This window comes from Cherax quadricarinatus, chromosome 79, assembly GCF_038502225.1.
Source record: "Cherax quadricarinatus isolate ZL_2023a chromosome 79, ASM3850222v1, whole genome shotgun sequence".
In the NCBI taxonomy this organism is placed as follows: domain Eukaryota; kingdom Metazoa; phylum Arthropoda; class Malacostraca; order Decapoda; family Parastacidae; genus Cherax; species Cherax quadricarinatus.
In genome coordinates this window covers 502,747-516,602 of record NC_091370.1, presented here as the reverse complement: position 1 = coordinate 516,602, position 13,856 = coordinate 502,747, and the positions used below count along the sequence as shown (strand labels likewise).

At 38.1% G+C, this 13,856-nt stretch overlaps 1 protein-coding gene across 3 annotated transcripts in view; it reads left to right on the top strand.

Moving 5' to 3' along the window:
- Window positions 1-13,856, top strand: part of LOC128702738 (guanine nucleotide-binding protein G(s) subunit alpha-like) — a 52,534-nt gene that overhangs the window by 17,296 nt on the left and 21,382 nt on the right. For all 3 annotated transcript variants that reach the window (XM_070101816.1, XM_070101814.1, XM_070101815.1), the window contains exons 3-4: window positions 109-274; window positions 6,579-6,676. In XM_070101816.1, the coding sequence (XP_069957917.1) occupies window positions 109-274; window positions 6,579-6,676 (264 nt within the window). The remainder of the gene's footprint in view (window positions 1-108; window positions 275-6,578; window positions 6,677-13,856) is intronic.

Genomic DNA, 13,856 nt, shown 5'->3' with positions numbered 1-13,856 from the left:
ATTTGCTATATTGTGTTTGTTATGGCTTCTGTAGCGCCTGTGAACCTCCCCATGTACTTTTACTTAAACTCTGTGCCACTTTGCCTAACTGAACTTTCCGCACCATAGAGAGAAGCGGGAGAAGGCGCAGGACATCCGCAACAACATCATGGAAGGCATCACCACTCTAACAAGGAATCTGGACGAGTTAAACATAGAACTGGAGCAAGAGGAGAACCAAGAGGCCAAGGATTATATCCTCAGTATTGACCCTGAGAACTTCAACTTCCCTGAGGTTGGTGGTTAGGGAAGAGGGGTAAAGATCGCAGAGTAAGGCAGAGAGAATAAGAAGGGTAGGTAGTGTAAGATTAGTGAAGAAGGAAGGGATAGAATGATGTGAAGCAGTGGAAGAAGCAGTCCGTAGGACTGAAGATGGATGAAAGAAGAGTGTGTTGGGTGTGTATGTGTCTATTGCAGGTACTGGAGCAGCGATATTCTCGTTATGCGTCCATTAATTCATTTCTGATATTAGCTGTTGTTGCTTTTGCAATTGGCGTTTCTGCTGCAGTTTCTGCTGCAGCTGTTGTTGATGCTGCTTCTTTTCACAAAATCGCGTCGTTGTCACTTTCTGGTTAAATAATCTGTCGCACATTGCATGCTAGTACCTTAATAAAATTAATTATTAAAATGTTGAGACTTCAACTCACCTGTAAATCTGTCACTAAATGTGGAAAATTTTTTAATTTTCCGAAACTATAGTGCCTAATAGGTGTTTAATGTGTCTATATGGGTCAAAAATGTATTTGAAAATAAGAGTAGAACCAAGAGTTCCCTTTGCGCATGCGCGGATGTGCGGGAGGGGGAAGCGCGTATTGTTTTGAATGGTGGTGAGGAAGCTGAGAAAACATGGAACCACGAAATTGACGTTCACGGTGGCCTAAGGATTAATATAGGCCTCATTTCATAATAAGAAGTGTCGTAATTGTTCCTGGTGGAGAGTGAGGGAACGGGATTTACGGGACCACAGTAATAGAGTGGTAAAAGTGTGATAAGAGAAGGAGCGGGTGACTGACACGCCACAATGGACTGTGTCCTGGGGAAAATTACCCTTGGATTAATCATCACTCATCGGTCTCAGATCTTAATGGAGTGACCTCTAGTTTGTATAATAGTTATGAGACGTTAAATCGGCTTGTGAATTGTAATGTAATTAATGATAATAACGCTAAGTTAAGAGAATATGTGAAGTGAAATAAGTCGTTTGCTCCGAGTGAACACGCTAGACCTCGTTGTTAACGAGACGAGGAAAGGGAAACTCCTTGAGTCACGACGTCTAAAGCAGGACAAACCAGCGGATACCTCGTCCTGCTGGAATGAGAATCGTGTCGGTGTAGCAGGACATCGAAAATGAGATGGTGAATCAAGAAATGAGGAATATCAATCACCCACAGTTAAGTAACCCTTCTAGTTATAGCAACCTTAGACTGGCCAGTAGTGGTATGTTATAATTAGATAGGTTACGAGTGATCCAGCTACATCAAGTGACCACCAGAGAACATCTGGTAAGTAGTGGGATTATGTACAAATGTTTTCCTTGACGGATGTATCCATGTGTGTCCTACCCCCCCCCCCCCTTCATTCAGTTAAACTAATATAATCTATACAGTCCACAATTAATTAGTAGCACCGTACTTGTGGGTGCTACCCAATCCATACTGGTCTCGGATAGATATGGATAAGATTGTGAGGTCGAGGGGACCACTTGGTGCGACCAGGGGTGGTTAAGTTTTCTCACATGTCTACACGGGGTGACTACGGTAAACAATATGATTGTCTCCCAATGAGATTACTGGTATGTATATAATGTTGAGGTACATACAGGTAAGCACCCTAGAAAATTTTCCATATCTGCCCGTTGGTCCTTCGAGAACGGATGCAATCAGTGAAAAAATTAATTGAATTAATTACTTAATAATTAAGTGACTGATTGAAGGAAGTGGGTGTAGGGTGCACAAGTTTAATCGATCGTGTGATGGATGACAATTAGCCCAATTAATTGCTAGCACATGTGTGGCTAGGATATATACAAGAGTAAAGTGCAAGAATTACTCTTATAAGGCGCCTACTTAAGTTGTATAATCAGTGATTAATAATTCTCTAACCATGACTGGATCTAATGGAGTTAATGTGGCTGACAAGTCCGTGAATTTTAGAGTAATGAAAGCATCATTACAGGCTATTAAAAGCCATGTGACGAAGGCATTTGATTTAGTGAATCAAAGAACCGTGAACCCTAATGAATTAAAGTTATATTTAGATGCTTTAGAGAGTAGATTTGATTGGTACAAATTGTGGTTTAAAGACTGTGAAAGAGATCTGCTAGAGAATTGTGCAGATGGAATGGAAATGAATGTTTTAATTAATCAACATTACGAATTGGAAGAAAAACTGTCTTGTAAAAGTAAGGCTTTGAATAAATTAAAGGGTGTAAGCCAGGCAGTTGATCAACCTATTAATGCAAAGGGTGTGTTTGCCAAAACCTCCATAGTACGGTCTGGAGGAAATCAGACTAGGTCGGCAGGAATTAATTGTTCAATTGCAGACCAGTCAGCCAAACAGTTCTAAGGATATAACACATAATGACTCTGAAGTATCTGTCAAGCCTCAAAAGGGAAAAATAATCCCAGTGGTAATAATCATAGTTAAGAGTTAAATAGGCACATATCAAGTCAGGGATCAGTAATAGTGGTTCCTCACATCAAGGTAAGAGGAATAAGTACCTCAGTAAGTGTAACCCAGTTAATAAGAGGTCAGGCAAGGAAAAGAGAGACTGCCTCTTCTGCCAGGGTACTCATTTCACTAAAAATTGTAATGCCTGTAATTCATGGGATATTAAAGTGGAAAGAATGAAAGAACTTGACAGGTTTATCAGATGTCTAGACAATCATAATGTAAAGGATTGTCATACCAAATTGAACAGTTGCTATCAATGCAACAAGGGAAAGCACCATACAGTTATGTGCAGGGTTGTATGTGATTCTTATAATAATGGTGACAATAATGATAATGTTAATAACCCTGACACTACAGTGACTGATGTAAAGGTTGCAGCTAATGGCAATAATGATGGCCTAGCTGAGGTAGCCTTGACGGTGTTGGATGTAAAAATTCAGGATAAAGGGCATAAATCCAAAACCATACGGCGTCACTCTCCTCAACACTGGTACGGGCCATGTAATATATGGCAGACTACCGCCTAGTAATAATGACTAGAGGAAGTAGTGAATACGGTCACGGTGTCTTACTCATGAAAGGTCAACCCAGTACAAGTATTCTTCTATCGAGAATGATGTTGAACCAGTCTAATTTGTGGGAGCTGGACAGCATAGGGATTAATGTAAATGAGGAAAGTCCAAATGATTCCTTTACTCAGGAACAATACCTGAAGGATGTTAAATGTGAATCTGGACATTACTGGGTGCGACTTCCGTGGAAGCTTGACCGTCCAGAATTACCTACTAATTATAGGATGGCGTATGGACAGTTAAAGGACCCAGCTCTGCGAACTGAGCAAGACACTAAAATTGTTGACTGCTTATAATGATATAATTAATAAGCAGTTAAATAATAAATTGTTCTTACTTCAGGCGACGATAAATGCACACCTTAAGTGCACAGGCGGTCCACTGAGCGAAGTAATTGGGTAAATAATCTTATGTGGACAATTTCCGGGTGTGACGTCAACTGAAGAGGAACTAATGAGGATATGTGAAGGGGTTAATGAAATAATGAAGAAATGTGCTGGGACTGACTTGGGATACTGAGAGACTTGTTATTGTTAAAGTCTCAAAATTCCAGTATGTCCAATAAATTAATCCAGGGAGCATAGGCTTATGCCCCTGAGAGAATGGAACACTAATTAGTCCATTTTGAGGGATCAATAAATATAGATGGCCATGGAGTTGGGGCCTATATGCAGTAATGTGCTGGGGCTGACTTGGGATACTGAGAGACTTGTTATTGGTAAAGTCTCAAAATTCCAGTATGCCCAATAACTTAATCCAGGGAGCATAGGCTTATGCCCCTGAGAGAATGGAACACCAATTAGTCCATTTTGAGAGTTCAATAAATATGGGTGGCCAGTGAAGATGGAAAAAATTGTACTCCACATTATGTAAGTCGTCTAGCAACGACCTCCGCCCGGCCGCAGTGTGGAAAATTTTTTAATTTTCCGAAACTATAGTGCCTAATAGGTGTTTAATGTGTCTATATGGGTCAAAAATGTATTTGAAAATAAGAGTAGAACCAAGAGTTCCCTTTGCGCATGCGCGGATGTGCGGGAGGGGGAAGCGCGTATTGTTTTGAATGGTGGTGAGGAAGCTGAGAAAACATGGAACCACGAAATTGACGTTCACGGTGGCCTAAGGATTAATATAGGCCTCATTTCATAATAAGAAGTGTCGTAATTGTTCCTGGTGGAGAGTGAGGGAACGGGATTTACGGGACCACAGTAATAGAGTGGTAAAAGTGTGATAAGAGAAGGAGCGGGTGACTGACGCGCCACAATGGACTGTGTCCTGGGGAAAATTACCCTTGGATTAATCATCACTCATCGGTCTCAGATCTTAATGGAGTGACCTCTAGTTTGTATAATAGTTATGAGACGTTAAATCGGCTTGTGAATTGTAATGTAATTAATGATAATAACGCTAAGTTAAGAGAATATGTGAAGTGAAATAAGTCGTTTGCTCCGAGTGAACACGCTAGACCTCGTTGTTAACGAGACGAGGAAAGGGAAACTCCTTGAGTCACGACGTCTAAAGCAGGACAAACCAGCTGATACCTCGTCCTGCTGGAATGAGAATCGTGTCGGTGTAGCAGGACATCGAAAATGAGATGGTGAATCAAGAAATGAGGAATATCAATCACCCACAGTTAAGTAACCCTTCTAGTTATAGCAACCTTAGACTGGCCAGTAGTGGTATGTTATAATTAGATAGGTTACGAGTGATCCAGCTACATCAAGTGACCACCAGAGAACATCTGGTAAGTAGTGGGATTATGTACAAATGTTTTCCTTGACGGATGTATCCATGTGTGTCCTACCCCCCCCCCCCCCCCCCCCCTTCATTCAGTTAAACTAATATAATCTATACAGTCCACAATTAATTAGTAGCACCGTACTTGTGGGTGCTACCCAATCCATACTGGTCTCGGATAGATATGGATAAGATTGTGAGGTCGAGGGGACCACTTGGTGCGACCAGGGGTGGTTAAGTTTTCTCACATGTCTACATGGGGTGACTACGGTAAACAATATGATTGTCTCCCAATGAGATTACTGGTATGTATATAATGTTGAGGTACATACAGGTAAGCACCCTAGAAAATTTTCCATACTAAATATGCGACCTAGAAAAATCCATTGATAACTCATATTCAATTCAATTCAAAGTTTATTCTCTATAAGGATTACAATGCTGAGTTTACAGAATTTGGTTATTGTGTGGTTTACATGTAGTAAAATAATGATTACAGAGTTTTCAGTACAATACGATGGTAGAATTTAAGAGTATAAAAACCAGTGTCAAGAGACACTTGTCCTGTCTCCTGACCAACGTTATAACAACAACGGTATGTAAATTTGATACAGTGTGCGGGGTTATAGTGTTTTAGTAATTTAGGCGCTTTGTTCACCAACGATTTCAGTCAATTCATAGAAAATAACATTAATATATATATATATATATATATATATATATATATATATATATATATATATATATATATATATATATATATATATATATATATATATATTCGTTTGGTAGAGTTTCTGAAGAGGAAAAATACTGCGTGTGAATAGCCATCCGAATAATAATAATAATAATAATAATAATAATAATAATAATAATCTATTTCTACAAGTACATGATACAGCTTATATAGAACATAGATGACGTCAGTGACATACTATATAGAAAGCCTATCTTTATGCAGAGCACTTCCCGCAACATAGGTTAATTTTGTCCCCAAGCATGCGACCCACACCAGTCAACTAACACCCAGGCACCTACTGACTGCCAGGTGAACAGGGACAGCAGGTATATGGAAACATGGCCATCGTTTCCACCCGTACCAGGGATCGAACCACGGATACTCAATGTGGGTGAAGATAACTGATGACAGAGTCAGGTTCAGGGAGAATAAACCTCGCCAAGACTTCAGAGGTCTTGGACGATCCGAGAGTCTTGAGAAACATAACTGATAGTGACTGTTGTTGCTCATTCCAAACAATCTGCTGTAATGCTCTCTTCAGTGACAAATCTTGCCTCTGGTAAATTCATAAAGTTGTCCTTGTTCCTGTGTTTCAGTGTAGAATACATGCATTACCAGTGTCGTTCTTCCACCATGTTTATATGTTCTTTGACTCTGGTATCTTAAATCCCTGGAAGGTTCCTCCTACATAAACCTTGTCACAACCTCAGCATGTTATCGTATAAACTCCGGTAGTAGTCGTCTCGGGTTTTACTTCTTTTTGACTAATTATTTAATGGTTTTGATGAAATGTTATTCTTCATGTTCTTCTTGTGCTGCAGGAGTTCTATGTCTACACTATGCAACTGTGGAGTGACGCAGGGATCCAGGAGGTGTACAGCCAACAACACAGGTTCCAGCTCATAGACTGCGCCAAGTAGTAAGTATGCTCATTCATGTCATATTTTGGTTACAGAGTTCTGTGAAGGCGGTGCCTCAATACAGGTGCGGGGCTCTCAAGACAAAGACCTGGAAATACTCTTCCCATCTTCGGATCAAACCTGAATATCTGCCATTCCCCAGGTTCGGTATGATTCTCATGAAAACAGTAGTTGATCTGTTGGATAATGGGACATTAAGGTTGCACAACTTTTTCACCACCAACCAAGAATATGCTGTAAAATAAGGATTAAACTCTCAGCATATATCCACTAAGATAAATATATTACTTTTGGGTATAATATATTCGTAAACAACGATAAATCATGTTAGAATTTGAAATATGTTGATTCTTATAGTGAGCTATGACTTGTTATTGCAAACTATCGATACCTACATTTCTATCAGCATTATAAAACAAAAAAAAATCGTATTTCTGAAAGCAAAATTGGATACCTCAGAAATGTGCTGCTGACTTAGAGAAGAGGGAAAGAGGATACGAAATGTGGGGAAGTAGGTAGAAGGAAGAGTGGAGTAAAAGGGAAGAGGGGATAGAGAATGGATGTAGAAGCAAAGGTAGTACGAATGTGAGAGCGGGCAAGAGCATAGAGATATGGGTAGTTGATGTTGGGGTAAATGTTGAATGATGGAGATCATTGGGAAGGATGTGGTTGCTGGTGGTAACAGTGTTGTTGTCAGTGATATTTCTCTTCTGATCAGACAAGCCAAATATCTCACTGAGTACCGATGACTACTTGGCTAATCTATCACTGAAACCCTATCTTCATGTATAGTAAGTTGTTAGACGGCAACCACCCAGGGAGGGACTAAAGGAGAGCCCCGCTTATACAGCAGGTTAGGTTCTGGGTTACGGCTGTAAAGTGAAACAACCTATTTTAACTTTTCAAATGCATGTAAAAACCTGATAACTTATTCACACTATCATATATTAAATTAGCAATAGAGTTAGGCCTAAAAACTGCACGTACAGTACACACATTACTTACTTTAAAATATTTTCGTCCTTAGCGTATAGTGAGTGGTGTATTTGTTTATTGTAGGAAACTTGAATAAATCAATAATGGATATACAGTAGACCGTCATTTAACACGGTAGTTACGTTCCTAAAAACACCGTGTTAGGTAAAACCGTGAGAGATGAACTGAAAAACTTATGGGAAAAATAGGGTTACGTTCCTGAGAGTCCCAAAAAAAGCCGAACAATTTTTTTAGGCCTCCACATCTTACAAAAATAAAAGTGAATATGTAATTGTAGTTCATTGTTGTGATGTATTATGTTGTTTTTACTGCTTAAGACTGCAAATGTAACAGAAATAACAATATTTCTTACCATAAATTGTGGGTGCTGGTGTTTGTGGATGATTGTGAAGAGAGTGGAGAGTTATGTTGTGGTCCTACTGGGCTGAGGTGGATGGTAGAGGTTCTGGTTCTGAAGTTGATCGTTGTACTGGAGTGTCTATTTTAAGTCATTCAGTCAGTCCAGTCATTTGGTAAGTCAGTCAAGTGATTCAGTAAGTCGGTTAAATGATTCAGCAAGTCAGTCAAGTCATTCAGCAAGTCAGCCAAGTCGTTCAGTAAGTCAAGTCATTCAGTAAGTCAGTCAAGGCATTCAGTAAGTCAGTCAAGTCATTCAGTAAGTCAGTCAAGTCATTCAGTAAGTCAGTCAAGTCATTCAGTAAGTCAGTCACACTGAGCAAATAACAACCCTAAATATGAAGGTTGAAGAAGCAATCAAGGACTGGAATCAGAACATGCACATTTGACTGAATGAATACCTTAATTTCCAAGACGACAAAACTGAACAAGACAAGTTGTCTGATGCAGTTATAATAAACAGTCCACACATTCCTAGTGACATAACCCAAGAACAGTGCAAAGAAACTGCTATCAGGATAATACAGGACCACGTAAAAGTTATCCTGCAAAACAATGAAATCAAAAAAACACGTTTGCTAGGAAAACAAGGTAGAAAACACAGTATTATGATCAAAGAAAGGATTTAATTAAATCAGCAATTACAATGAAAAATGGAGTGTACATCAACGAACGTCTAACGAGAAAATGTCAAAACCTTCTGTTCAGGTTGAGAAAACTTAAAACAGGAAAACAAAATACATCAGTGTTTCACGCGAGATGGGAAAATACTAGTAAGGAAAACATCAACAGGACAACAATGTACCATCTCATATGAACATGAGTTCTCTACTTTCCTTAGAAAAGCTGACATTTCTGTAACAGATTAGATAAGTGTCCTTAACACATATATATGTGTGGTGCATATAGTGTACGTTACTATTATATTGTGCATTATTATTTTTTTTCTTTTACTAGCTACTACCAGCTACCTCAAATACTTTTTACTTCTTTTTAATTGCTATTAATTGCTCATAATTTTGTGTTGCAAGTCAAATCTTACTCTAAATTAATGTTATTCATTGTTGCTACCTGTCCATTTAATTTTGTTTACCACTACTTGTTTTAGTCCCTTTTATATTGTGTGTGCAATTAGTGTATATTCCATTACATTATTGTGCGATTCCCAAAACTATCTTTTGCTAGCTAGTACCAACTACCTCATATTTTTTATTACTTTTCATAGTTCAATTAATTGCTCAACTTATTATATATTACAAGTCAGATCTTACTCCCAAATCAATAATATATCATAGTGACTATCTGTCCATTTAACTTTGTTTACCATTACTTAATTTAGTCCCTCATATATTTTCTCCTTTATTTTAGTTTTAAACAACAACCTTAGTTCATATATTCACAATTGTTAAAATAATCAAGGTGCTATTCTCAGGTGCTAAAGTGTAATAAGTTCACTATTTTGCCATTATATTCCCTAGCTCATTTATTTGATTACCACTTTATTGTTCACCACAACTTATATTAGTCCCTTCTATATTGTCTCCTTTTTTTTTTAACTTTAAAGAACTACCTACTATTATATTCCCAAGCTCCATTATTTGATCATCACTTTATTTGCTCACCACAAATTATTTTAGTCCCTATTATACTATCTCCTTTATTTTAGCTTTAAAGAACTACCTTAGTTCATATATTTACATTTGTTAAAATAACTCGGGTGCTATTTTTTAGCTTCAGAATATTTACTTTGTTTTATACTTAATTCTAATTATGGATTCACTATATAAATCTTATTAATACAAGCATTGATCCTGATACCAACCTCTTACTGAATGACTTAAATGAATCAAACAGTAACTGTAATTACTACACAGCAGAACAATCAAAGGCAATTCTCAGAGCCAACAACAACATAACTGTCTTTAACTACAATATCAGATCTTTAAGCAAACATTACGATGACCTCATAGCATTACTAAATTCCCTGCATGCCAGTATGTCCATCATTCCTCTCACCGAAACCTGGCTAAAACCTGATACTACAGATGTCTATGCCATTCCTGGTTACACAGCCATACACAACTGTAGGCCAGATCAACAAGGGAATGGCACAACTATATACTACTCGGCCATCTAGAATGTATCAATAATACTTGCACAAGGGATGAACATGGGGAATATATAATAGCTAAATTCAAATCCAAATACCTACAAAAACCTCTCAGTGATAAACATCTACAGAGTACCACAGTCAAACAGTCGCTTTAGTGAAAACCTAGGAAGTATGATAGCTGATGCACACATGAATAAAGATCACTTACTACTCTCAGGTGACTTCAATATAAATCTCCTGCAAGACCAGGACCCACAAGTTACTGAATTCACAAACACTATGAGTAACTGCTTGTTGCTACCAACAGTAACAAAACCTACAAGAGTTACAGAGACTAGTGTTTCTCTACTAGACCACATCTGGACCAACATCATATCCCCTTTAAAATCAGGCATAATCACAGATAATACCACAGATCACTACCCTACCTTCCTCATAACTAATCTAGGCAAATTACCCCAAGACACTACTCAAGTCACTCTTAGACTTCACAATGAGGCAGCCATTAATAACTTCACAACAGCAATGACAAACATTGGCACACTGAGCTAGAAATCTATACAGATATTGATGAATGTATTAATAATTTTCTACAAACGACCCAATACCTCTATAACAAGCACTGCCCTAAAAAATTAAACAGATGACAGCTAAGAGACTGAACAGTCCCTGGCTAACACCCAGCATCTTCAAATCCATAAATACAAAGCACCTATACGAAAAACAGTACAGAATGGGTCACATAACCAGAGACCAAACAAAACGTTACTCGTCAATCCTAACCAACCTGATAAGAAGGGCTAAAAAATTGTATTATGAGAACAGATTATCCAACTTAAAAGGTGATATAAAAAAGACCTGGAAAACCCTATTAGAAGTTCTAGGAACAAAAAGATATCACGAAATAGCGAAATTGAACTAACAAAACCAGATGAACCCCAACTCCCACCAACTGAAACAGCAGACTCAATGATTTCTTCTCTACCATAGGAAAAAACCTTGCAAATAAAATCCCAAGCTCAAATACCCCACCCAATGACTACCTCACCGGCAACTACTCGAACACACTGTTCCTAGCTCCAACTAACCCAACAGAAGTCTCCCTTATTATCAACACACTAAAAAACAAGACAGGAGATTTAAATACCTTACCACACTTTATATATAAAAAAGTGTCGCAAGTGCTATCACCAATCATTGCAACACTCTTTAACAAATCCACAGAATCCTCTACCTTCCCTACAGTTCTCAAAATAGCGAGGGTCACCCCGATCCGTAAAGGAGGAGACCAAACAGATTTGAATAACTATAGGCCAATATCCAACTTACACCCTCTCTCTAAAATTTTCGAAAAATTAATTCATAAGCGAATCTATTCCTATCTCATCTCCCACAACATACTCAACCCCTGTCAGTTTGGGTTCAGGCTTAATAAAAATACTAATGATGCTATTATACACATGCTAGAACAAATATACACTGCACTAGAGAAAAAAGAAGTCCCACTGTGGATCTTCATTGATTTACGAAAGGCTTTTGATACAGTTGACCATGATTTGCTCCACATAAAATTGTCGCACTATGGTATAAGAGGGCACTCCCTCAACTACCTCAAGTCTTACCTCAGCAACAGAAGCCAATATGTGTACACAAATGGATCAAACTCTTCCTCACAGCCAAGTACAGTTGGTATCCCACAGGGAAGTGTCCTTGGCCCTCTTCTCTTTCTAGTTTACATAAATGACCTACCACATGCATCGAAACTACTCAAACCCACACTATTTGCAGATGACACTACATACGTCTTCTCTCACCCAAGCCCAGTCATGCTAGCCAATACTGTAAATACCGAATTACAGAAAATATCTACCTGGATGATGACTAACAAACTTACTCTCAACATTGGCAAAACCTACTTCATTCAGTTTGGAAACAGAGCTACAGATGTCCCTCTTAACATAATGATAAAGGGATCTCCTATCACAAAGCTCACAGAGGGAAAATTCTTAGGAATCTACCTTGATAATAGACTCAAATTTCAAACACATGTACAACAAATTTACAAGAAAATTTCCAAGACCGTAGGCATACTATCGAAGATACGGTACTATGTTCCACAGTCAGCCCTCCTGGCCCTATATCACTCACTTATTTACCCCTATCTCACCTATGGAATTTGTGCATGGGGCTCAACAACAATAAACCATCTCAGACCATTAATTACCCAACAACATGCTGCAGTCAGAATAACAAATTCCCACTACTGGCAGCACACTCCACCAATATTCAAAACTCTAAACCTACTCGCCATACAAAACATCCATACTTATTATTGTACCTACTACATACATAGAACACTTAACTCAGATATAAACCCTCAGCTTAAACGTCTCCTTACCAACCTCAACAGAACACATGATCATAACACAAGGCACAGATCACTCTTTGATGTTCCTCGTGTCCATCTCACACTATGCAAAAACTCAATGCACATAAAAGGCCGTAAAATCTGGAATTCATTACCTGTGAATATAAAAGAAACACTGTTTATAAATTCAAGTCTCTTCTCAAAAATCACTTACTCACCCACAACTAAATAAATTCTGAATAATTGTATCTTATAAATGTTTAACCTGTGACCCTATCAAACTTTGTTTTTTTTTTTTAATTACATTACCTAACAGAATACTCCATTCTACTGAATGCTCAGTAACTCAGCAAATGACCATATGACCTGTCCTTGAAATACTCATTTGTGTTTAATTGTTATTTGTTTACTATAATTTTTACCACTGAATATATCATTGCTTAATCTTAAGCCTGCCCATAATGCTCTGCATACAAGGGGCTTTTGGCATGTTACACTTAACCACTGTATTTCTTTGCACTTCTATGTATCATGTCCAAATTAATAATAAATAAATAAAAATTCAGTAAGTCAGTCAAGTCATTCAGTAAGTCAGTCTAGTCATTCAGTAAGTCAGTCTAGTCATTCAGTAAGTCAGTCAAGTCATTCAGTAAGTCAGTCAAGTCATTCAGCAAGTCAGTCAGTCATATAAACTTATGTTTACCTCTTTTTATGTGTACAAAGTAACACTTCATTATGGCTACAGTTTATGTCTTGATAATATCTTGTTTCCTTCGTTGATTCTAAGACTTAAATGCTTAAACCTTTTCTTGCCACTTTGAGCAACACTGGTATGCCTACTGGGTGTCATGATTGCTTGGCAGATACAAGATATAGCAATTAAAAGATCAAAACACAATTCACAATCACAAGCTTGTAGCAGAGAAGTTGGACTGGACATGTATGAATTTACAAATGCTAGGATGGTAGGGTGGTGTTGGGGGGGGGGACGGTGGGAGGTCTTCCCAGCTGAACCACAACAAGGCGGCTGCTTGAGGAAAAGGTAAGTTTTTTTTTCCTTCCTGTAAACTGAACCGTGTTAAATTTGTCATAGAACGTGTTACAAAAAATTGTGCCGCAATTCTTCAATCGTGCTATACCAAATCGCGCCAAATAAACTCGTGCTAAATGACGGTCTACTGTAATTGAAAACTGCTGCATTAGCGAAATGCTGTTAAACAAAGAGCTGTAAAGCGAAACTCACCTGTACTGTTTTGCCAAATGAGTATAAGACAGAATCCTGCAATTGTTTTACATGATGGTAGGA